This window comes from Mirounga leonina, unplaced genomic scaffold, assembly GCF_011800145.1.
Source record: "Mirounga leonina isolate KUSES-001 unplaced genomic scaffold, KU_Mleo_1.0 Mir_195, whole genome shotgun sequence".
Classification (NCBI taxonomy): domain Eukaryota; kingdom Metazoa; phylum Chordata; class Mammalia; order Carnivora; family Phocidae; genus Mirounga; species Mirounga leonina.
In genome coordinates this window covers 11,392,323-11,415,995 of record NW_023270490.1, presented here as the reverse complement: position 1 = coordinate 11,415,995, position 23,673 = coordinate 11,392,323, and the positions used below count along the sequence as shown (strand labels likewise).

General features: G+C 63.4%; 1 protein-coding gene across 1 annotated transcript; it reads left to right on the top strand.

Moving 5' to 3' along the window:
- Positions 1 to 1,226: 1,226 nt before the first annotated feature.
- On the top strand, positions 1,227 to 10,427 carry GATA5 (GATA binding protein 5). Its single transcript, XM_035025676.1, has 6 exons — positions 1,227 to 1,770; positions 2,877 to 3,052; positions 8,903 to 9,028; positions 9,412 to 9,499; positions 9,799 to 9,923; positions 10,272 to 10,427. Exons 1-6 carry the CDS (start codon positions 1,227 to 1,229, stop codon positions 10,425 to 10,427), a joined length of 1,215 nt encoding a protein of 404 aa, XP_034881567.1.
- The last annotated feature ends 13,246 nt before the right edge of the window (positions 10,428 to 23,673 follow it).

The following is a 23,673-nucleotide window of genomic DNA, read 5'->3' as shown; positions in this document are numbered from 1 at the left end:
CCATCCCACATTTCTGGCTTCTGGAGGAGATCTTCCTGTGACCCCACTCTGCTCCCCATCGCCAGGGTCAGGCGAAAGGTCCCACCTAAGGGTGGCGGCGGGGAGCAGGGAGCAGAACTGGGGCAAAGGGAGTGCATCCAGGTATCCGGGTAGCTCCCACCAACGCGCCAAGCCCCTGCCCCCCCCACCCCCACGCTGGGATCGAGCCTGAAATTGCCCTGCTTGGTCAGAAACTGAGGAAACTGTGGGACTCCGGCTGCACTTCGCGCATGGGGTGGCCCTTGTCGACCCGGGTGGAGCCCGGGGACACTGAGCTGGGCGTCCCCATGGCAGCCGGATCCTGGCGCCGGCCCCGCGTCCAACGACGGGGCCCCACCGCCGCGTGTGCGGGAGCGCGGCTGACCGGCTCTCTGGCTCGTCCGCAGGAGCCCAACCGGACACCGGGCCAGCCTCGGTGGAGCCGGGCTGGCGAGGAGGGAGGGGTGCGGATCCGCGAAGCCCCGGAACAAATTTAGGGACGTCTCCACGTCCCAGCTAGCCCCGGGCCCCACCGAGCACCGGCAGCTCCCTCCCGCCCGCTTCAGCCAGGACGGAGCGCTGGGTGTCCCGCGCCCCGCGCCCCGCGTCGCGACCCCTTTCCCCCCGAGCCCGGGAGCCGGGCCTGCTCGGGTCACGTGGCGCAGCGGCCGCAGCCCCAGCGCTGACCCCGCGGGAGGAGAGGGGAGGGGAGGAGAGGGGGGGAGGAGAGGGGGGGGAGGGAGGGGCAGCGGGGCCGGCCGGGGCGGCGCGCAGCGGCGGCGGGGCGCCCGGGATTCCCTGCGGCACGGCGCGGCCCCGGGCTCCCAGTCTCCAGCCCTCTGGTCGCCGGCCCGCGAGCCCGCCGCGCCCTCCGCGGGACAGCCCCGGCCCGGCCTGGCTCCCGCTCCCAGCGCGGCGGGGCCCCCGCGCCCAGGCCCCGAGGACGTGCGGCCGCTCCCTCTCGGCCCCTGCCGAGCCCACCCCGGGAAGCTCGGAGGCCCGGCAGTGCAGGAGGTGAGCTCGGCGCCGCGGCTGCGCCGGGGCTGTCCCGCGCCAGCTCGGGGCCACCCGCGCCCCGCCGTTCTGACCCCGCGGCCGGCGGCGGAGCGGGGCGCGCGGCACGAGCGCGGGCGCCGCCCGGGGCGCGCAGCAGCCGCGGACTCGACGCCCGTCCCTCTCCCCTGCAGGTCAAGGCCGCGCGGGGGAAGATGTACCAGAGCCTGGCGCTGGCCCCGAGCCCCGGCCAGGCCGCCTACGCGGACTCGGGCGCGTTTCTGCACGCGCCAAGCGCCGGCTCCGCGGTGTTCGTGCCGCCCGCGCGCGTCCCCTCCATGCTGCCCTACCTGCCGGCGTGTGAGCCGGGACCGCAGGCCCCGGGGCTGGCCGCGCACCCCGGCTGGGCGCAGGCGGCGGCAGCAGACTCGTCGGCCTTCGGCTCGGGCAGCCCGCACCCGCCGGCCGCTCAGCCGGCCGCACCCACCGCCTTCCCCTTCCCGCACAGCCCCCCAGGGCCGGGCGGCGGTGGCGGCGCAGGGACCCCGGACGCTGGCGCCTACCAGGGCGCGCTGCTGGCCCGCGAGCAGTACCCGGCCCCGCTCCGCCGGCCAGTGAGCGCGCCGTACCCCACCGCCTACCCGGCCTACGTGAGCACCGACGTGGCCCCGTCCTGGACCTCCGGACCCTTCGACGGCAGCGTCCTGCACGGCCTACAGAGCCACCCGGCTGGCTTCCCCGGCCGCAGAACCACCTTCGGTGAGTGCGAGACTGGGGTGCTGGTGCTACCAGGGTGCAAGCCCGCACCCTACGAACGCTTCCCGGCCAAGTAAACCCCGGGCAGAATAGATGTCTGCCACTAGCTCACCCTCCTTGGGATGAAAAACGCGGGTTCTGAACTTTTTTACAGTTAGTAAGAAAGCGTTCTTACCTTTCACTCATCTGAGCCCCACATTCTGGATGTGCCGATTTAGAGCCGACCTCATAAATGCTCTTACGGAAAGTTTTGGAAGTGATTTTTATAAAATTCAAAATACTGGATTATTTAGGTAAGCCGCCACATTCATCTCTGTTCTAGAATGTTTACGTATTCTAATTTGTGACCTGGTTTCAATTGCTCCCCCTGGGGTATAAATTTGGATAATCGGATTCTGGGTCTGGAAGGCAGAGATTTGTGAGGAGCCCGCACCCAGACACTTTCTCACCCCTGCGGCCATGCCTGGCCTGCGTTTGCTGCCCGTGGGGACCAGGTCCTACGCCGCTGGAGCAGGCCTCGCTGGCCCGCTCTCCAGCAGCCTCTGGGCCCTGCTGGCTCCCCCGCGCAGGAAGCGGGGTCCCCTCCGCGGGAGCCCAGGGCAGCCCCACAATGATCGATTCCCACCCCGCCCCCATAGGGTGCCTGGCCCAGTGTCTCTGCCATCCCCCCCGCGTGGGTCCCCAAGTGGGCGGTGAGGCCCCACCGCGCTGTTGTTCTGGCGATGATCGTGGTCACCCCCACAGCGCAGCTGACAACACCTGTGGGACGTCCCCATCCACTCGGCCCCTTGTCAATGTCCCGTGTTGCCGAGAACAAGGCCCTTCGGCCGCCTCCCTCTGCCAATGCTGAGGATCCTGCCTCCCCAGGGGAGGGAAGTTCCACCCGGTTCCCTGCTGTGCACCCGGAGGTTTGATTTATTAACCTTCCCCCACCCTACAAAGGCAACCGTAACCAGTTTTTTTTTAATCTGCCACCAACTTTGTTGTGTGTAAAGTTAAGATTTAAAATAAAATAAAGTCAAGGTGCACACAAAACAAGGCAAATGCAGCGGACGCTGTGGGTTCGGGGGAAGCGGGAGCCTCGGCCCACGAGCTGCCCGTCCCCGCAGTGTCGGACTTCTTGGAAGAGCTCCCCGGCGAGGGTCGCGAGTGCGTCAACTGTGGGGCCCTGTCCACTCCCCTGTGGCGTCGCGACGGGACCGGCCACTACCTGTGCAACGCTTGTGGCCTCTACCACAAGATGAATGGCGTCAACCGGCCACTCGTGCGCCCGCAGAAGCGCCTGGTGAGTGCGCGGCCCGGCCGAGTCGCCGTGCAGGCAGCCCAGGGCGGGGCGGCAGGGCCGGGCCGGGAGGTGAGGAACAGGGGGCAGCCGGCTGCTCCGACAGCGGGGAGCGGGGAAGCCCAGGCCCCAGGGCAGGACCTGCCCCGCTGCTCCACAGAAAGGAACCGAGGGGCCCCTGAACTTAAGGTTGCACGCCCCGGGTCGCAGCCAGCCTGCTGAGGCTCAGCCCTGGGGCTCCCGGGGTGGCAGGGGCACAGGGTGGCTTGGCCCAGGCATGGGGCTGGCGGGGAGGGTGGCTGCTGGGTGGGGCTGGCTCTGTTGGAGGACTTTGAAATCCTACACAGAAGGGGGCTTTGGGGCCCTGCCTCTTGGGGAGCACTTTCCACCCGACACCAGGCGGCTGGGACTGAGACCGGGTCTATGGTTGCTCAAGGCACAAAACTTGTTTTCACTTTTGGTTTTTTCTGGTGTGTGGCTGGTGCAGAGTGGAGGACTGGGAACTCGACTTTTGCCCTGAGCAGGGCAGAGTCCCCAGAAGCTCCTACACCATCCCACAGGCAAACTTGGATGTTCACGGAGTTTAAGTGGAGGGGGCTGCCTTTGTTTGCAAGCTGTCTAAAGTTAAGGAGGCCCTAGTGGCTCCAGGGTCCACGGTCTGGGCATCGCTGTGTCTGGGGGTGCCTCCCTTCTGGTTTAATGCTGGCAGGAGCCCTGTCGGGGCCAGTCAGCTGGTTCTGGCCGGTTCTGGTGCCTGGGACCAGTGGGGGTGGGGTGGAGGGCTGGTTCCCCCCGCCCCCAGTCCCGGGCTGCATGGTTCTCAGGAGCCCACCTTTACTGGGCTGTGGGAGCCCCCGACCTTCCAAGGCCCCAGACCAGGCAGGCAGGAAGCAGGACTGACTCAGGCAGTTTGGGGGAAACCACTGTTCTTCTCCCCTGATCTAGCCTGGTGTTTGGGGCTCTGCAGGCCCCCCAGTTTCCCTCCACCCACGCTGTGCCTCCTGGAAGGGGGGATACCTCAGAATCCATATCACCCCCCCACTTTCATCTCTGTCCCTGTGATCACACCCCCCACCCCAACATGTGCCACAGCGGCTTGGCGTCTGATGTGGCCCTCACTGAGAGGGAAACTGAGGCTAGCAGCAGGAGGGTCCTGGGGGACGGCAGCCCCTCCCTGCTCCAACCACTCTTCCCCATGCGGACACACTGGTAAACAAGAAAAGGTGAGGGGCCTCCCTGCCTTTGCCCCCCACCTTGCACAGGGCTCACCTCCCAGCAGAAATCCCTGAGCTGGGGGCAAGCAGACAGGCCACCATCGAGGCATTGAGGCATTTACCTTCACAACAGCCAGATGATGACCCCCAGGGCTCAGAGACGCTCGGAGGGCACACAGTGGGCCCTGGGTTCTGAGCAGGACTGTGCCTCGTGCTCACCAGGAGCCTGCTGGCCCTGTCCTGGGTCTCCTGGCCCCGTGGCCCCTGCACACACTGTCCCCCTGCTGTGTTGTAAAGATTAAATGAGGCAGGACACTTAGGTAGGCCTTGGCCAGCTCTGTGGACTGGCTGAGGACATGGCATCTGGCCTGGTGAGGTCTGCGCTTCCTGGTCTGGGGGACATAGAATATTGAGCTTTAAGGAAGCTTCCTGGGGTGAAGAATCCCTTTGTGCCTGCCTATCTCCCCCAAGGCGGCAGGCCTCAGAGGGTGCACAGCCCGGTCACCCCTGTGTCCAGGCCCAGGCAGATCTGAGTGCGGAACATGCCTAGGAAGTATATGCCAAGCAGGGCTGGGATCCAGGGGGGTGTTCACGTAGCCGTCCTTCTCCCGTCTGTCCTTGAGCTGTCCTGTGAGGGTTTCCTCTGACTTTTTCTGGGTTCCTGCCTGGCACTCAGGGAGGGTGGCCCCACCGCTTCCCCGTGGCTGGTCCCGGCAGGGCCAGGCTCATGCGGAAACTCGGAGGTTCTCAGAGAGTGCTGGGACCAGAGCCCGGCCCACAGGGCTCCCAGCCATGGGGGGACTGGCCAGTGGCCCCAGACCTGCCCCCAGCAGTGCCTCACTCTCCCTCACGTGTGGCCGGAACTGATGCCCTGGGAGACAACTGTCCTAACGTCCTTTTAAATGACTAAGAAAGTTCTAGAAGCTCATCAGTAATAGGCACGCGTCCCCCTCCCAGCAGGAGCTCATATCCGTTCTGCCCTTTGCATCCCACGTGCATCCTTCGTCCCAGGCTAGAGCCGTTGACCTGAGGCTTCTGTCAGTGTGGACGAGTAGGTTAGTGGTGGTTCTGCAGACTGCTGCGTCCGTGCATGCGTAACCAGGTGCTCTAGAGCCCCTCACACCCACCCCCCGCACGTCCGAGCCCCACGGCCAAGGCCAGGGGATGCTCGGGAAGTGGCCAGTGCCGCGGGGGGCCCGGCAGCCTTCACCAAGCGAATCCGGACCTTGACGAGGACGCTGGGTTTTCCTTCCTGCACGGCCCGCCTCGCAGACTCGCCCTGGCAGGTTCGCCCTTGAACAGCAGGGGACACGCGCGGTATCAGGTTAAGTGTCCACCACGTATCCTTTTCCAAGAGCCTGGGAGGACCTGCTCAAATCAGGCCATTTTCTGGTGCTTTTTGGGAGCCGAGGTACTTACTTTCCAAAGTGTTTGTCCCTGTGCGCGCTCGCCTCAGCCCTGCAAGCCGCGCAGCGCCAGCCCCCTGCTCCTCTGCTCTTGGCCAGCCCCGCCCCTGGCTCCGCACTGCCCACCGCCCTGAATTCTTCACTCGGATCCGGGTGCTTGCAGGGCCTAGAGCTCAGGGCAGCTCTGCTGCAGGGGCAGGCTTTGAAGCTTAACTTCTTTTGAAAAGAACAGACCAAAAAGGAAAAACAAAACTCAGCCAGAAGAGGCCTGGCCGTGAGGAGGCCCTGAGAGTGGCCAGGCCGGGCTGCTTGTCCAGGCGGCGGGGAAGGACAGGCGGGGAGGGACAGCACCGGGGACACGTCCCTGACATGTGCTCAGCTGAGGGAGGCGGCTCTGCCCGCCCGGCGCCTCTGGCCTCGTGTCCCATCTGTCCCGCTCAGCCTGATGAGAGAAGAGGAAAATATGAATGAGCAAAGACTTTGAAATTGTTTTCCATTTTCTTAATTTTTATTTATGTCCACTGAAAAGCAATTCACTCCTAATCCGGGTTCCCGATTTTTCCCTCACGCTCGCAGGGTACAGAGTGACGTCCACGAGCTCCTGGGGCTGCTTTCCACACGCACACACGGCGCGGGCCCCACCTTTGCCTCCACGCCTGTGTCTCGGGCGCTGCGTGCCCGTGGGTCCCTGTCTGAGACGCACGGGAATTGTGGGGGACGTTTGTGGGGGGCGAGCCTGAGTGTGCGCTCGCGAGTGCCACCGAAAACGAGCCTGGGTTCAAGGCTCGCGCGGGCATGTTTGCGCCCCAGCCACTCGAGTTTCCCGCGGGAAGGACTTAGTGAGAAGGGGCTGATGGCCCAAGGAGGCGAGAGGCGTGGCAGTCCCATCTTTCAACAGTGGTAGGGTTTTTCTGGAAGGTGGGATGGTAGTATGAGCTCTAAGGGAGCTGAGATTGGTAGAAGTGCCTGAGGGTCCCAGCTGGAAGGGGAGAGTGAAGGCGCAGCAGGAGGTGCCAGATAAAATACCGCTCAATTAAATGGGAATTTCAGATAAACAGCAACTAGCATTTGACTGTAACTATGTCCCAAATACTGCCTGGAGGCACACTTGTTCAGAGTACCTGTTGCTTGTCCGAAGTTCACATCTAGCGGCGCATCCTGGGGCCTAGGGCAGGTCCCCGGGCCTCCTCCCGCTTTAGGAAGGTGGATGGATTGTGGGCGGCAGGGACCCCACCTCACGAGGACAGGGGGCACCACCCCCCGTGGGCATAGCTCCTGGCACCCCAGAGACAGATGGGAGAGAGGGACAGCGCAGGGAGGGGGACGGGACAGGGAGAGGACACTCAAATCGTGTTCGGTAAAAGCAGCTGCTTTCTAGGCAGGGTCAGGCTGGGGACCCTGGTTGACTCCGGGTCCAGGCTCCTGCCTCTAAGCACACTCCACCGTCTGGCCGGGGCTGCAGCCACCTTTCCCTTCCGGTTCTGCAGGGGCCTCAGCTGGGAGCCAGCTTCGTCCACTCTAGCTCGCGCATGAGTCCAGCCCCAGGTGCCCCCAGGAAGACCGCCAGAGATCCCTGGGAGGCTGGACATCAGGATGAGGTTTCCCCCACCCGGGCCGGAGACTTGGCCCAGTCTTCCTCTGGAGTCTCAAAGGCCTGTCCCTTCCTTGCCTTTTGGCCCTTTTGTCCCAGAGCCTGGGGCAGAGTCTTGGCTGGAGTCTGGAGGCCAAGCCTTTCATTAAATAGCGCAGAATTCTCTGTAGCCTATGGCAGCCTCCACACCTTCCAGGTGGGGAGGGCAAGGAGGTATTTTCATGTCTTGAGTTTTCTTGGGGATGGCTGGGCAGAGGGCTTGAGACCAGCTCCCGCTCTCCCTCCCGGGCCATTCCCAGGGGCAGGCCTGTACCCTCGACCAGCTGACCACAGCCTGGGGGAGAGGGGTGTGCAGGAGATGGTTGGCAAGGCCTGCCATGCTCAGCCACTGCAGAAGGAAGGGTCCTAGAGACGGTTGAAAGATGGGAAAGCTGAGCCCGGTCCCTTGTCTGCCACTCGTAACCGAGGACACACTCCTTTTGTGGTTGTATTCGGCCCCCTCACTTTTGATTGCCCCCCGGCTCCATCCTGCAGAACACATCCAGTGGATGATTTTGATACGGGGTTCTCATGGGCTTCTGGCCTGGTGCCCCAGGGTGCCACTGAAACACCGGATCGGATGTGGCCCGGTCTGACGCCGGTGCCATGGGGAGAACGGGTCAGAGACCCTGCATCACATCGCTGTGGTCCGGTGGGCAGCCAGGGACTTGGACCGGGGGCTCAGAGCAAGTGGGGGGAAGGGTTGAGCAGGTTCACGGGCACCTGAGGGCCAGGACGGGGGGTGGGCTGGGCTCTGGCAGCTCACGGAATCCTGAGCAGGTAGGAGATCCCCTGTGTCAGGCCCACCCCAGCCCACCAGCTTGGCAGAGCCCCTTCCCAGGCCTTGTTAGGTTCAGATTCCTGAGCCCCAAATGACCCACTCTCTCAGGATCCCTGGGGTTGGTGCTGTCTGGGCCTTGCCTGCAGAATTGGGGGTCAGTCCTGCAGGGAGATGTGGGAAGGAGGTAGGCCTCTGGAATGTCAGGGCCTCACGAAGGTTCTGGATGGGTCCAGTCTTGCTCTGACATGCGACACAGTGAGCAGTACGAGGGAGGTGCGGGTGGGTCAGCCCGCCGCCCGCCCGAGAGTGGTTGAGCTGAGCACGTGCGCTAGATCCTGTCTTGGAAGGCAGGTGCCCTGCATGCTTACCCTGGGGCCCAAGCTCCAGGGGGGGACCCTGTGGCCCCACGGGGTTCTGCTCCATCTTAGCAGCCTGGGGTGAAGGCCCAGCATTGGCCGTGAAAGAGAGAGCAACAGAAAAGCAGTTGCCTTTTTGTGTTAGGTTCTTCATGGGGTCCTGACCCCACGACAGGTGGGTCTGTTCTCACCCGCTCTTTACTGGGGGGGAAACTGAGGCCCAGATAGGTGAAGTGACCCGTCCCAGGGTTCGAGGTGCGTGGAGTCACAGCTCCAGGGAATGCAGGCGGTCCCTGTCAGGGGCAGACCTCGCGACCTCAGTGCCCCGAACACCTTCTCGCCGGCCTCGCGTGGTCCCGGGCCTGGCTGCCGGTCAGTCCTGAGTCCCGCTCGCAGCCCCTCCGGGTGGTGGAGCCCAGGGCACCCCCCGCCCCGCTCACGCCGGCCTCCCCGCCCCCATCCACAGTCCTCGTCCCGCCGCGCCGGTCTCTGCTGCACCAACTGCCACACGACCACCACCACGCTGTGGCGGCGCAACGCGGACGGCGAGCCAGTGTGCAACGCCTGTGGGCTCTACATGAAGCTGCACGGGGTGAGCGGGCGTGGGCGGGGCGCGGGGCGGGGCGCAGGGCGGGGCGGGAGGGGCGGGGGGCAGGGGGGGCGGTGTGTTTCCCGCGTGGCCCCCACGGACTGCCAGGTACTGGCGGGCCCACTGAGGCTCAGCCTGGGACAGGGGCTAGGCCCCCTGGTGTGCTGTCTGCCCCCGACGACCTCCCGGCCCCTACAGCTTCCTGGAGGAAGGGGCCATGCCAGGGCCAGCAGCTCCCCAAACGGGGCTCTGAGGACACGCTGGGCTCCTGGAGGGGCCGGCTCCGCGGGGCTGACATTAGGGCACGTGGCCATGCAAGGGGCCCAGGGGTGAGCAGGGACGGGACCAGCCACCCGCCCCTGCCCACCCCTGCCTGCCCCTGCCAGGTGCCACGGCCCCTGGCAATGAAGAAGGAAAGTATCCAGACACGGAAACGGAAACCCAAGAACATTGTGAAGACCAAGAGCTCCTCAGGTGCGTGGGGCCAGGGCCCGTCGGGATTCCGGGAGGGAGCCCAATGCCCAGCCCTTGCCCCGCGGAGTCACTTCGAGTGTCTCAAATTCCACCATTAGACAGTTACATGTTTGGCTCAAGCATTGTCCTCCTGAAGTGCAAATACCCCTGATTCTGCCCTGGTCTTGTCTGGTCTCGGGGGGGGGGGCGGCGGGTGGTGAGGGGCAGGAGGGCAGGCTGAGGATGCCACACCCAGGCCCTCCCATTAAGTGACCGGTGCAGCTCGATCTGACGGCTTCAGTAAATGCCCCACCTTCCAGGATGTTCAGGGAACAGCACAGCCTCGCCGCCCTCCGTCCCGGACCCTGAGAGCCCAGCGGCTACTTTGAAACCCAAACCAAGCCTGGCATCACCTTCATGCCCCGGGTCCAGCGTCACCTCCCAGGTAAGGGAGGTAGGGCGGAGTGGGGTGCCCAGAGCTGGCTCCCGGGTGCCTCCTCAGGGAACCCCGACTCCCCGACCAGGTCAGACCCCCATCACGGCCCCCAAGGGCCTCTCCCAGGAGCTCAGAGCTGGGCACACAGGTGGTCATTGGTACCAGCAGCTGACCTGTGGCAGACGCCGGGCTTTGAGTCCCACATGTGTCATCCTGCCGATCTCAAGGAGTCCCCCACAGTTCCAGGGCCTGAGGAAGCCCCTTAAGGCAAACGGCCTGGTCCTGAGGTCTCCTTACCCCAAGCGAGGCCAACTGGCCATTCTTGCATTCCAATGCATCCCAATGCTCTCCCTGCAGACCTCCGGCCAGGCGGATGACCCCCTGGCCCCCAGCCACGTGGAGTTCAAATTCGAGCCCGAGGACTTTGCCTTCCCCTCCGCAGCCCTGGGCCCCCAGGCTGGCCTCGGCAGGACCCTGCGCCAGGAGGCCTGGTGTGCACTGGCCTTGGCCTAGGTCCTCAGGCACCCACCAGACCCCTCTCACTGCCTGTTCGGCTCCAGCCCAGCAGAGAGAGACCACCAGGCCCACCCACCAGAAGAGACCAGCCAGTGGGACTTCGAGGGACCTCGAGGCACTGGGCATCCCTCTCCATGGGCAGGAGGAGGCCTCTGTACACACAGCGGTCAGGCCCCAGAGCAGGAAGAAGGCTAATGAGAAGAGCCTGAGCCCCCACCGCAGACAGCAGGAGACTCCCCCAAATGCTGTGCCAGGCTCTGACCAGGCCACTCCAGCCAAGGCTGACCTGGAGCACCCACCGCCAACTTGAGTTCTCTTGTCAACATTTGCCATTGCCATGTTTACATGTTGCAGAAGCTGGAAAAAAAAACCCTAACTTCCTGTCATAAAACCAGGATCACAAACGAAATGGCCGAGGCAGGCCAGCAACATGAATGAGGGGAGTAGCCGGACGTGGGACCTCCTCAAGCCTCAGGATCTGTCCCTTTCTCGCATCTGATGGATAGAGCCAAGGCACGGAGAACTTCCCCTCCCATGAGTGAGGGACTGCCAGGGACAGATGTGCAGGTTGTGCACTGTACCAGGATGCCACCCCAAGGGCAAGCCGCTCACACCCTAGTCATCATCTACTTGTATATTTATTTGGATGGTTTTCCCAGAGAGGGCAGTAAGAGTCCTCATTCTGACTGAATCTGTGTATTGTGACCGTTTCTGACAGGCAGAGTAAAGGACCTGGGGCCCCGTGCTGACCCCAGAGGCACTGTCAGGGCCAGGGGCGGGGTGACCACATGTCCTGGCTCACCTGGGGTCAGCCCAGCTTAGTTTGTTGCCCCCGTGGAAGCCCTCCCCTCACGGAGTGGGGTGATAAGTTAGCGGGTCGCGCTGGCTAGAGACAGCGCTGCCCAAGGGAGCAGGATGACTACCACTAGCTTGGTGGCGGGGAGGCGGTAAGGAAGGGAGGGAGCGGGGCGCACCGTGCCCAAGGGCCACAGCCTGGCTTCTGTTCAGTGGCTGCCTCTCACCAGTGAGCCAGCTGTGGGCGCCCGTGTGTGCCACCCTGGCTACGGCTCGTCTTTCACACTGAAGAACCGTGGTCCCCCGGCGCCAGCTTCCGGACCGTCCGCCCATCCTGAGCTGGCACCTCGAGTTCAAGCTGCGCAGCTTACACCTGATCTTGTCTATTTCTTCTTTTTATCAAAGACAAATGATGCCGTAAGAAAAATGTAAAATAAAGACGTTGATTTTGCATTTCCTTTTCCCAAATGCCTGTGGAGTTTTCCAGCCTGGTCCCTGCCCGCCAGGTCAACTCCAGGTCTGGTGCTCACTCAGGCTGTCTGTCCGTTCAGAAACTTGTCTCCACGCGTTGGTCTGCTGGACCTCGCTGGCCACTCCAAGTTGGCCAGGAGACCCTTAAGCACAGTGCCTTCGAGGTCGCCTGTCCGCATGGGGGAGGGACACGGGGTCAGCCTGGGGGGCCACATGTGGAGAAGTCCTCGCTCCCGGGTCAGGTGGACTGGAGTTTGAGGCGCTGCCCTGCCTCATATGGCCGCGCTGGCTGGCGAGGAGGGGACAGGGACCAAGATGAGGTTTGGGGCACTGGGAGCCCGTGTCCCCATGTAGGTCTCGTGCTCCTCCCTGCAGGTCAGCAGGCAGACAGGCAGTGTTGGGATGAGCCCGGGGGACACAGGGACACGCATGAGTCAGGCACCCAGGCAGGCCGGGTGCTGCCACCTCTCATCTTCCGAATGTCCACAGAAAGTCAGTAGCCTTGGTGCCTCGGCCCCCATCTGTGAGTCAGGATACCCACCCCGCTACACGGAGGGCTTCAGCAGGGCCGCCCAGATCTGGTGACCCGATGGGCCCGTTAAACGCAGACTCTCAGGGCCCGGGAGCCTGCATGGAGCCCAGCGCCCAGGGTCCCTGCAGAGCCACGTTGGGAGCCCTGTGGCCAGGGCCAGGCTACAGAGGAAGACCCCCGGGGTGCAGTCTGTCTAACGAGTCACAGCACTTTCAGGAAACAGGCTGGGCAGGAGAAGTGGGAACGGAGTCACACCTGCAGGGTTGTGCCCGTGGGCGGACATGCCGGGGGGATGAGGCTCAGCCGGGACATCACACCCCTGTCACGGGGCACGGGGAGCTTGCTGCCATCTCGTCTCCGTGCCCACAGGCCCCGGGCTGCCGTTCCCGGGAGACCGCTCTCAGGGAGCAGGTGAGCAGCCATCCGGCGGGGCAGGGCAATGACCCTTCCCACCTGCTTGTGGATCTGTCTCCCACCCTGCCAGGGTGCGGGGTCCCCGAGTGGGAGACCCAGATCATTACTTTGAGGGAACCAAGTGGCAGTGCCCTCCTCTGCCTGCCCAGCCCTGAGCAGCTGTTGGGGGGGGACACGTCTGTCCTCCTGCCCTGTCGGGCCCAGCCCGTCCTCGGGCACCCCAGGCTCTGGGAGAGGGTAACGGGCCCCAGAGTGAAGGAGACGAGAGGCAGGAGACAGTGGGAGGCCACAGAGCACCCTCGAGGACCACATGGCAGCATGACAGGGCCTGGGCATGGAGGGACAGCACAGCATCCTCATACAGCTGCGCTACCGCTTGGGAGCCCAGGGCTTCTGTTGGAGCCTCGGTTTCCCCATCCGTAGGTCGAGGAGGTTGCCACGTGCCTAGGGCCAGGTCTGGGATCCACACGAGTGCGCAGCTGGTCCGGGCCTGGAGGTCCCTGGGGATGGAAGCAGCGTTCTGCACTACCTGATGCAAGGAGGCTTTCTGGAGGTGTCCACTGTAGGACAGGTAGGGTCCCCACAGAGAGGAGGAGGGACTGGATGCCCCGGCCCCAGGCACCCGGCCCGTGAAGAGGGGTCCTCGACAGGAAGGGGGGAGGGTTGACAAAGAGGGAAGGAAGCAGTGACCTCCTCCCTGTTTTTGTCATTTTTAAATGTGTCGTGCCCAGGATGAGGGAGGCTGGGCACCCTACCTCTGGGCATGGGTGTTGCTGCTAATTTAAGCCTTTTCCCCAGTGCCCCTTCAGGGCCGGAAGCTGTCAGGACCCAGAGCCTTAATATAGCCGCCGGCAGCCCCCTTCCTGCAGCTCTTCCTCCCGCGAGCTCACCCCTCAGCCCCACCCAGCTGGTCATAAACAACCGGATGAGCTGGGGAGCCTGGCGGCGTGGGCAGCCCGGCCGCTATCGCAAGGACAGGACGCATGGAAGGGCCGCTCAGTGTGCACTGCCTGACCGCGCAGTCCATTCCCATCACCTCCCAGCTGAAGCAGGGACCCTGGACCCTGCCACTGTCCCGGCCACGGAACGTGTCCCCTGAACCCCCGTGGGTCCGTCCTGGGTGCCTTGAGGCAGGAGAGGACCCTGTCACTGAAGCCGAGAAACTGAGCGTCCAGGGCGCAGAAGAAAGGGAGACACCCGGGTCCCTTCAGTCGGTTTCCCTCCCCCCCACCCACTGAGAGCCCTAACACTTCTCTGCAGGTGCAGAGCCAGGGGTCCGAAGCACCCAGCGACCTCTGGCGGGGCTCCTCCGAGGGGACCCCACCCCCAGGTCATCAGGCACCCAGCCAGGGTCGGTGACAGCCGCGGCCGCGGCTCACCCTGCTTTTCCGAGTCTTGTTGCATTTAGCCAAGAGTGTATTCGGTGCCCACCCCAGGGTGCGTTTGTGCCCTCGGGCCCTGGTGCCGCCTCACCCGAGCCTCCGCCGCTCGCCTGCCCCAGCGTCACCCCGGCAGCGCAGCCCGGGGCACCACGTGCAGCTGGGCGGGACCTGAGGGCTTCCGGGGGCACCGGGGCCACCACCAAAGACCGCTCACTGAGAACCGGGTGCAGATTCCCTAAGGTGCTCGGCGGAAAACCAGAACGTGCTTCTCAAGAAGGGAAAATGGTTCTTTGGCGTAAGCAGTGCAGGGACCAACGTTTTGTTTGACCAAACAAGGACAGTTCTTAGAAGGGAACACTTGCTGTTTTTACCACCATCAGACACAGGCCATTCTGCCACCAGACGCAGCCGCCGCTGTCTCTGGGGACGGGATGACGCCTTTATAGCTTCTCGCTGTTTCCTCTGCCTCAAACCGCGGCCGGCTTGTGGCGGCACCGGCTGCCATCCTCAGGCCATGTGGACAGACAGAGGACGGCCAGACCTCGGGGTCCCAGCCCCCAAGTGGATCCCCGTTCGGCTAACGGAGGCTGAGAGGCCAGGTGCCCCCGAGGCTGCGCAGCTGAGGCGCCAGGGGTCCCCGTCCTTCTTCCCACGTGCACTTAGGCAGAGGCTGAACTGGCCCCAAAGGGGAGGGGGCTGGCCGAGCCCCACAGTCCTGCTGGAGCCGGGGTGGGGGTGGCCGGCCCTCGACGACCACTCGGAGGCCATGGCAGGCAGCCCCCCCCTACAATGCCCTGCGACGCCCGCCAAGATGTTGACACGGACGGCTCCAGCCGCCTTATTTATTATCTGATAAAGGGCTCTCGGCACCGCTGGTGGACGGCGTCTGGCCGTGCTGGGGCCTGGGGGAGGGAGGCGGGTGGGTGGGAGGCCAGGAGGCCAGAGCAGGCCTCCACACTGGACTCTGGGGCAGGACGCACTGAGGAATCTGGACTTTTCCTGGCGAGCGGCTTTCCTTCTTCACTGCCCCCGAGCCAGCAGGCCAAGGAGAGCCCAGCGCCAGCACAGAAGGACCCTGGGCCTCTCTGTCTGGGAGTCGCACTCCGCAAGACCTGAGCCCCCATGGTCTCTGGAGAATCCTAGCCAGGGTCCTCCTCACCGTCGGCCCCTCCCGTCCAGCTGCCTATCCCCCACCCCTCCACACTTGGCCCAAAGCTCAGATTTTCCATGATGCAAATCTGGGCCTGTTTCTTCTTTGTTTCCAAACACTCACCCCAGGTACCAGCCCAGCAACTGCACAGCTGGCCAAAACCCTGACCACCCCATGACCTCAGGGCTCCCCTTTCCCACACCTGTGTCAACTCTTACGGACAGGGGACACCTGTCAGCATCCAAATGTGCCATGCCTCTGGGCCTTTGCACGTGCTCTTCCCTTGGGCGGCAATGCTCTTTCTCCTGTGTGCCTAACTGGTGACATGCACTCAGGGGCAAGACCCTCTGATGCTACCTCTTCCAGGAAGTCTTCCTCAGGCCATGCCAGGAGGTGTCTCCAAGCAGAGCCATCCCCCCTGCTGGAGCTGCCCTTGCACAGGGAGACACCGTGTGCCCGAGACGTGGGGTGGGGGATGCGACTGAGGGATTGTGTAGACTGAGCCTTCAAGATCAGAGATCCTGAGAGCACTGACCGGTTACAGTTTATTCTAAAACTTGTCTCCCCAAGCCTTGTCCAAGGCTTTTATGACCAGGAAGGAGGCCACAAAGTGATGAGCCCAGGGCTTGGCCAACACTCGGTAATGGTAGAATCCATGCGTGAATGGACCCGGTGCCCCTGCCGGCTCAGCGGGGGGGGCAGGGGGAAACAGGCTGCCCAGCCCCTCCCGGGACCACCCGCCGTGGCGACGGGGGGCTTCTGTCTGTCCTCGGTCACCCTGCAGGGCTCAGTCCTGCTGAGGACAGCCAAAGACGGGGACAGGAGGGGTGTGCTGGGGTCCCCAGGAAGGCAGATGTGAGGTGAGGGGTCCTGGGTGAGGCAGGATCCCCGGAAGCACGCTCCCAGGGGGCATCTGTGTGGCGGTGATCCAGACACGTGGAAGGGGGTGGGGAGAGGAGCGCCCGCCCATGCCGCTCCAGGCCTCGCAGCCCCAGCCTGATCCCACAGGTGCTCGAGCGAGGGCACGGCCCCGGGTGTGGACATCAGCGTCCGCCCTCCACTGGGACGGCCCTCTGCACTCAGCAAAGGGCTTCAGGAACCCCAGTCTGGCTCCGTGGGCCCTCGGGTGGGCGCTGCTCCACGCACGGGGCGGGAAAGCACACGCGGCCAGGGCCAGTTCCAATAGCAGGGCCCATGAGCCTGGCCAGGGTCAAGGACTCGGCGGGGCTGGTTCCCATGCCCGGGTCACCAGGGGTGGGAATGGGGGCCCACACCAGGGGCCTTGGGAACACACTCAGGTTGGCCACGGGGTGGGGCAGGCCTCCCGCCAGAAGGCTGAGCCCGAGGGATTCCGGTTCCCAGAGATTTGGAAATGACTCCAGGGGGGTGGGGTGGCTGGAGGGCCTCACGTCTGACCTTCGAATCCATCTTTTCTAAGTCATGTCTCCTGAGTGTAAAATGTGCCAAGTTGTGCAACGTACACATTTTAGAGATTACACAACTTTCAAACCCTGTTCTGGCATTTCTTCGTTTTTTAATAATATGCGGAAGACCTCAGAACAAGGCAGGCAGGGCCCTTGACCTTGACCTTGACCTCTGAGAGGTTCTGGTGGCCAGGAATGGGGCAGATCAAGTCAGACCCAGAGCAGTCGTGTCCTTGCATGGGGATGATGAAGCCACTGTTTGTTCAGACGAGGAGGGGTAAGGCCGGGAGAGGGCAGCAGGGGATGGAGAGACAGACACACACAGAGAGATGGAGAGACAGACATAGAGAGAAGCAGAGAGACAAAGAGACAGACAAAACACAACTCTGACCCCCTGACCCTACCCCCCCTTTTCCCAGTGGCCCATCCTGGGGCTTGCCTGGGGCTTGTGTCCCTTCCCACTGTGTGATGCCTGCGGGACAAACCCTGGGGGGGACACTGGGGGCAGGAAGGACTCGGGAGGGCCTGGCCCCTCCCACCTGCACTCAGCCGGACACGAGAGCCACTGGGTTAGCACCTCCCCAAGGAAGACAAGGCAGGCAGGTGGCTGGAGAGGACAACGGATTGCAGCTTCGAGAGGCAGAGCCCACCAGGCCACAGGGACAGCGGGTGAGGAGCTTTTCTGAAGATTTTGACAGAAATACGAAAAGCCCTTCATGCCCAGTCAGTCAGCATGGCCGATCCCGGGCCAGGACCCAGCCACATCCCTCCTACGGGAATCTCTCTCCAGCAGTTCCGAAACAGGGGATGGGGGGATGCGCAGAGAGTCAGGAGGGGCCCCACACCACTGCAGCCCTCCAGGGAGCGCTCCCTGGTCATCCCAGGGCACTGGCCAGCTTGAGACTGACAGAACATGTCCTGGGGACCTGAGCCTCCTAAGAAAACGCAGGGCCCGGGTTTGGACGGTTTGGACATGGTGTCCCCAAGGAGAATGGGCCGCGGTCATCTGCTCGAACGTGGCAGCCACTGGCCCATCTCCCACCCTCGGGGGTGAGGGACCAGGGGAGGGGGAGAAGGGGTTCTGGCTGCGGGCCGGCAGCCTGACCCTGGACTGTGGTCATTTCTTCAGTGGGGCCGGGAAGTCCATCCCAGACACATGGAATAGGATGAACCAAGTGTAAGGGGTTTGGGGGTCCCTTCCCTCCATGACACTCCAGTGGCTTCCGGAAGGATGGGGGTAGGCAATAGTCACCCCCACCGGAAGCCCCTCTGAGTACCTCAGTGCAGAGCCTGGAGCCCAGTTTAGGGAGAGCGTACGGAGTTTTTCTGGAGCTTGTAAACCGAACACGGAAAACCCTAGCGCCACGGCCTCCTCCAGTCGAGGGTTCTGTGAGCAGGCGTGTGCCGTTCACGGAGCTGACGGATGGCTGTCCCTCCGGAGCTCCTCCAGGGTCTTCTGGTGGAAGAGTTAAGACCCCGCAGCCCAGCCCCATTAACCTTCCTCGGTAAAATATTAGGTCTGTCGGCTTCCGGCCTGCGCCTCCTCTCGGTCAAGTTCTGAAGGCTTCCTGGCCCCGGCTCTGCGGGGTGTCCGCCGGAGTTCACAGCCACTTGCAGATAAACCTCCCTTGTTTATTTTATGAATGAGAGAGGACATTAAATACTCAAATAAAGTACATCAACGCACCCGAGGCCAAGAGACACTCACCGCACCAGCCCTTTTTGGGGGGCTCAGAGAACCCACGGCCAGGCCGGAGGGGTTGCTCCAGCGAGGAGAGCTGGCTGGTCCAGGACACGAACGGGCTGGGGGGTCTGGGGATGGAGGGGTGGGGAGCTCTGTGCAGGGAGCATGGAGCCCCACACCGGGGGGCCTGTCGCGGTCATCAGGCTAGCACAGCTCCGTCCTGGGCCAGCTCTGGAGTGGAGAAGGAGCCCCTTTCTGGGTCCTCCCTGTGACCCCCAGAAGGAGGTTCAGCCCCTGGGGATCCAGGAGAAGAGGAGGTGCTAACAGATCCTCGGGACCCCCCGGCCCTCTCCACGGCCCCCTCTATGCCACTCTCCACCACTCCCACCCCACCCTGACTGCGGGGGTTCCCCCCACTCTCAGCCTCGGCCCTGCTCAGCCCCTCCTGAGACTCGGCTACCCCACCGGCCTCCCCAGAGTCCTCACATGTGTTCTTGCTACCCCGAGGGGCTCCTCCCCGCTGCCATCGCCCCCCAGCCCCCAGCTCAGGGCCGGGCACACAGCAGGTGCTCAGTAAAGACCAGTACTGGATGGAATTGTTGGCAGACTCCAGATGGATGGAAGTGCAACCTGCCCAGGGGCCCAGGGCCCACCCCTGTCCTGCAGCGAGAGGGCTGGGCACCACTGGGCCTCCCCTGAGACCCGGAGGACTCTCACACTCCCTCCTCAGCCGAGACAGCTCTAGGAGAACCTGGTCAGGACAGACAATGGGCACTAAAAATACACCAGGGGCAGGCAGGATTTCCCAGGAACATCTGTAAGTCCTGTCCGGCGGAAGTTATAAATACTAAGTGATGTTAATTCAGAGTCATTAGTCATCTGGGGACAGCCACGTCCTTTGTGGGGACAAGGGATGTTTTTCCTGATTCATAATTTATTGCTCTTTACAGTTAAATCTAGCTATAGACAAAAAAAAAAAAAGGAAAATGAACAAAGCAGGGTCTTCCCTGGAGCCACTGAGAGCCAGGGCCCCGGGGAAGGTCAGGAGCAGGGCTGGGCAGGCCTGGGCCACCGCTGTCCCGGGGGTCCAACCTGCTTATCTTTTCCCGCCCCACCTGCTCGCAGGGCCCCTCTCATGGGATCGCTGGAACAGGCACTGCTTCCAGGGAAGCCAACCTCATGGGTCCCGAGGGAAGCAGGGGCGCAGAGTCTGTTCAGCGCTAGGTGTCCCGGCACAGATCCCTCCTGACCTTGGGGCTGCTGGCCCCACTCTTTACCAGTGTCAGGCACAAGTCAGGTTTGGGGCCCCCTGCACAGAGTCCAGAGCTGGGGGCTGCGAATTCCTCTCCCCACGTGGGTGGCTGGACTCGTGCCCCGCATGATCCACACTGAGAGCCTAAGCCCTGCATCTCAGAGCGTGACCTCATCTGGAAACAGAGTTGCTGCAGATGCACTCAGTTAGGCAAGGTCATTAGGATGGGCCCTCATCCAAGGTGACGGGGGTCCTTATAGGAAGGGGACATCGGGACACAGACACGCACACAGAGAAAAGCCCGTGTGACAATGAAGGCAGAGACCGTGACACTTCCACAAGCCCAGGAACCCGGCGACCACCAGAAGCTCGAGAGAAGCCCGGGACATTCCCCCCCAGAAGGAACCAGCCCCCCACCTTCTGCTGTTGAAGCCGTTGTCCATGGGCTTTGTTCCAGTGGCCCCAGGACACTCACATCCCAGGCCAGCCCACCACCTTTCCGCTCCTCCACCCGGAGGGCCCCCCAGGAGAGAGGGCCTCCCCCTGCTGCTGGCAGCCGCAAAACCCACAGCCCATATGCCCACATGGGCCCGGATCCTTCTACCCCAAAGGGCATGAACCTCACAACCGCAGCTCTCCTGAGCTGCCCGGTGTGCTGGTGAAGTGACCTGGCCCATCCCCGCCCCCCACACACGGGAAGGCAGGGTGCCCTCATCCAGGCCACAGTGGGCCGGTCACGGGCCCATGGCGGCAGAGGAGGGTGCACAGGGTTTGAGAGAGGAGCTGACCCTGACCCCGCTCTCAGTGAGCCACCCTGCTTTCTTCTGTGGGGCCATCACCGGGATCCGGAATGTCCTTATCACACGTGTCTGTGCGCCGCCCAGCCCGGCGCTGTCTTGTACAGCCATGCCTCGAGCCACGAGCGTGACTGTGAAATGCCAGGCCGCAGGAAGACAGGGGCAAGAGACAGGCGGGATGTATGTAATAACTTATTTTAACCCCGTGTACCCAAACTGTTACCCTTTCAGCACATTAGTGCCACAGAAAGTCTGATGTGACCCTCCGGTTCTCGTGTTTGAGCTGGGTCTCTGCAATCCCGCGTGTGTTCCACGCGGACCGGGCGGCTCCGCTGGGACCGGCTGGTCCTCAGCAGCCCCGAGTGATGAGTGACGTGTGACGCAGGGCCTCCGTGCGGACAGCACGGGGAGAGACAGCTCCACGGGGCTTTATCCCCAAACCGAGGCAAGGGTGAGGCGCTGTAGACACCGGTGCGCATTTGCTACTAAATGAAAGAGTCAGCGCGTGGACGGACGTGCAGTGACCCAAGCGGGCCTCGAAGCCGTAGTCTGCACCTGTGCGGGAGGGCGGGGAGGGCGGGGCGGGCAGGCAGAGGGGCGGGCAGGAGGCGGGGCGCAGTTTGGGGCGTGTGGGTGTACCTGGCTCCAAGGTGCAGGTGGCACACGCTCTGTGGGCAGGGGGCCGGGGGGGGGGGGGGGGGGGAGCCAGGCTGCTCCCCCTCCTGCCCCCTTCCCCGAGGTATGGCAGAGGAAGGCAGAGCCTAGGCCCCCCCCGGGCCCCTCCGTGACACCCGGGCCAGCTGGACTCCCGTGGTTACTTTCCACCCCAAAAAGGAAGGTCGAGCCAGCGCTTGGGGACGAGGCCTCCGCAGACTGAACCCCCAGGTCCATGGACACAGCCTCTGCCAGTGACAGATGGGGTGGGCTCTCCACGTAGCCTGCTGGCCAACACCCCAGAGCAGTCGGGCCACCCAGGCAGGGTGGGGGTCGTGCCAGGCTCTGCTGCCAGGCAGACGTGTCTGCTGATGGCCGGGGGAGGAAGGGGCCTGGTGGGGTGACAGCCAGGAGGAGGGGAGACCGCGTTCTCCAGTGAGAACACCGTGATGGGCTGCTGGGTGCCCGGCTGAAAGGACAGGGCCCGATCACCCCGGGGCTGCAGCCACAGGTCAGCGGGGCCCAGGTGGGCCTGGGGGCGAGGAGGACGTGCCAGGCCCGTCTGCCGGGTCTCCCAGTTCTTCTGAGAGGATGACGGCCTCCCTCAGGGCCCCAGCCAGCCCAGGCACCAGGAGGTAGTCCGTGCGCTCTCCACGCTGGGCCACACAGGAAGGGCCACACGGAGGGTGGACAAGTGCAACCACACGGCATCCTCCGGAACCCACCTGCCCCACCCCCGTAAGTAGTGCTGCCAGGGCCCTGCACACACCTTGGCAGCGGGGCCAGCAACTGGACATGGTGAGCACAGACGGCCGGCCCTGGCCCCGCAGGTCCTCCACACAAGCACGTGAGCCTCGATGGACGTCACATGCCATCAGGGAGGGACAGGTGCAAGCTGGGTAGGAGCCGGGATCCAGGCCACACCCCAGCTCTGCACATCCTAGCTGTGTGGCCTTGGGCAAGTCACTTAACCTCTCTGTGCCTCTGATTATCACAGCTCTGCCTATTACTGCAGAGACTGGCAGCCCCCCAAGGCTATGGGCGGAGGGGCTGGACAGCGAGCACAGCCGTGGGCTCTCTGCACGAGGAAGTCCTCGGGACGGTCCACTTCATGCAAAAAACCAAACTGCCGAATGAGGCCCTCCTCCGACGGCCGTTCCCAGGGTCTGCATTTTGGGGCCGACGCACAGGGGAGGTTCTAGAGGGATGGAGTGGAGAGTGGTGGCCAGGCCACGCTGCCCACTTGCCTTCCCAGCAGCCGCATCCCACACACCAGGGCTTGGAGTGATGCACGCCCCCACTACACCCTCTACTCGGCTCCAGCCGGCGTGGGTGCAATGCTCGTGAGTGGGATCTCCTGTGCTACTGTCCCCAGGGGGGCCCAGGCAGAATCCAGGGTGCCACAGAGAGAAGGGTGATCCCTGGGGCACCCCGCTCCCGCCGGCAGCCCCACGCCTCCCTCCGAGGCCCCTCCCAGATGAGCCCTCAGGTGCATGGGGCCACCAGACAGCGGCGGGACTGGCAGGTGAGGCCAGCAGTGACCAGCAGGGTCCTCCCTACAGCGACAGAAGGTGAAGCAGGTGCTACACTTACCAGGACATTCTCTCTGAATTACCCAGCCAGGCTATGGTTTGTCACTCTCCTGGGTAATCGTGGGCTCCACATGTGAAGATCAACTCGTCCCAGCCCTGGGACCCTGGAAATGGGCTGGGCTGGCTCCTCCCCTCCACCTTGACCCCACCCACCCCAGGTTCAAGGGGAGAGTCAGAGAGAAGGAGGGTGGAGGGTGCTAGGCTGGGTGGGGAGCGGGGGTGGCGAGACCCAGCCAGGCCACGGAGGGCACACAGCCTGTCCCCGAGGGAGCACCACTTGGGAAGCCCTCGGCCCCGAGGTTAACTGGGACCGTCCGTGGCAGAGGCGACTGCACAGTAAGGAATTCTGCATTTCCTCAACTATTAGTTCACTCTGAAATATTTACTCATTGTCGAGGATGTGCTGTTAGTCTCCTGGGGAGACAGCAACAGAAATCTATGCCCTTCCAGTTCTGGAGGCGGGAAGTCTGAATCGGGGTGCATCCAGAGGGAGCCTCCAGGGGGAGGGTCCTTTCTGCCCACCCCCCAGCTCCCGGAGGCCCCAGGCATCCCTGGGCTTGTGGCCGCGTCCCTCCCATCCCTGCCTCCGTCCTCCCGTGGCCCTGGGATGTGACCTTAGGAGGGCACTGGCCGTCGGATCAGGGCCCACCTTAGTGACCTCATCTTAATGTGGCCACATCTGCAAAGAACCTATTTCCAAATGAGGCCACACTCATATGTTCTGGGAGTTAGGACTTCAACACATCTTTTGGGGGACACAGTTCACCCCACAACAGATGCCAGTCCCATTGAGGTTCTTCAGAGGCATCTGCGAAGGTGACCAGCCCCTCCCCTCCTGGAGTGGATATTTGGGTGAGGGTAGGACAGAAAATGCGTGAAGAAGAAAATGAGAAAAGCAGACAACTGGTGCAAAGGCCCTGAGGCAGGGGCAGGGAAGGGGGAGCAAGGAGGCTAGAGGAGAGCACAGAGGGCGCGGCCCAGGTCACAGGGCCTCACCAGCCTCTGGGAAGACTGCTGCTCTGAGTAAAGGCTATGCAGAATTCGGGGGAGAGAGGGACACAGTCTTCGGTGTTGGGACAGATTCAGGGGGACATGC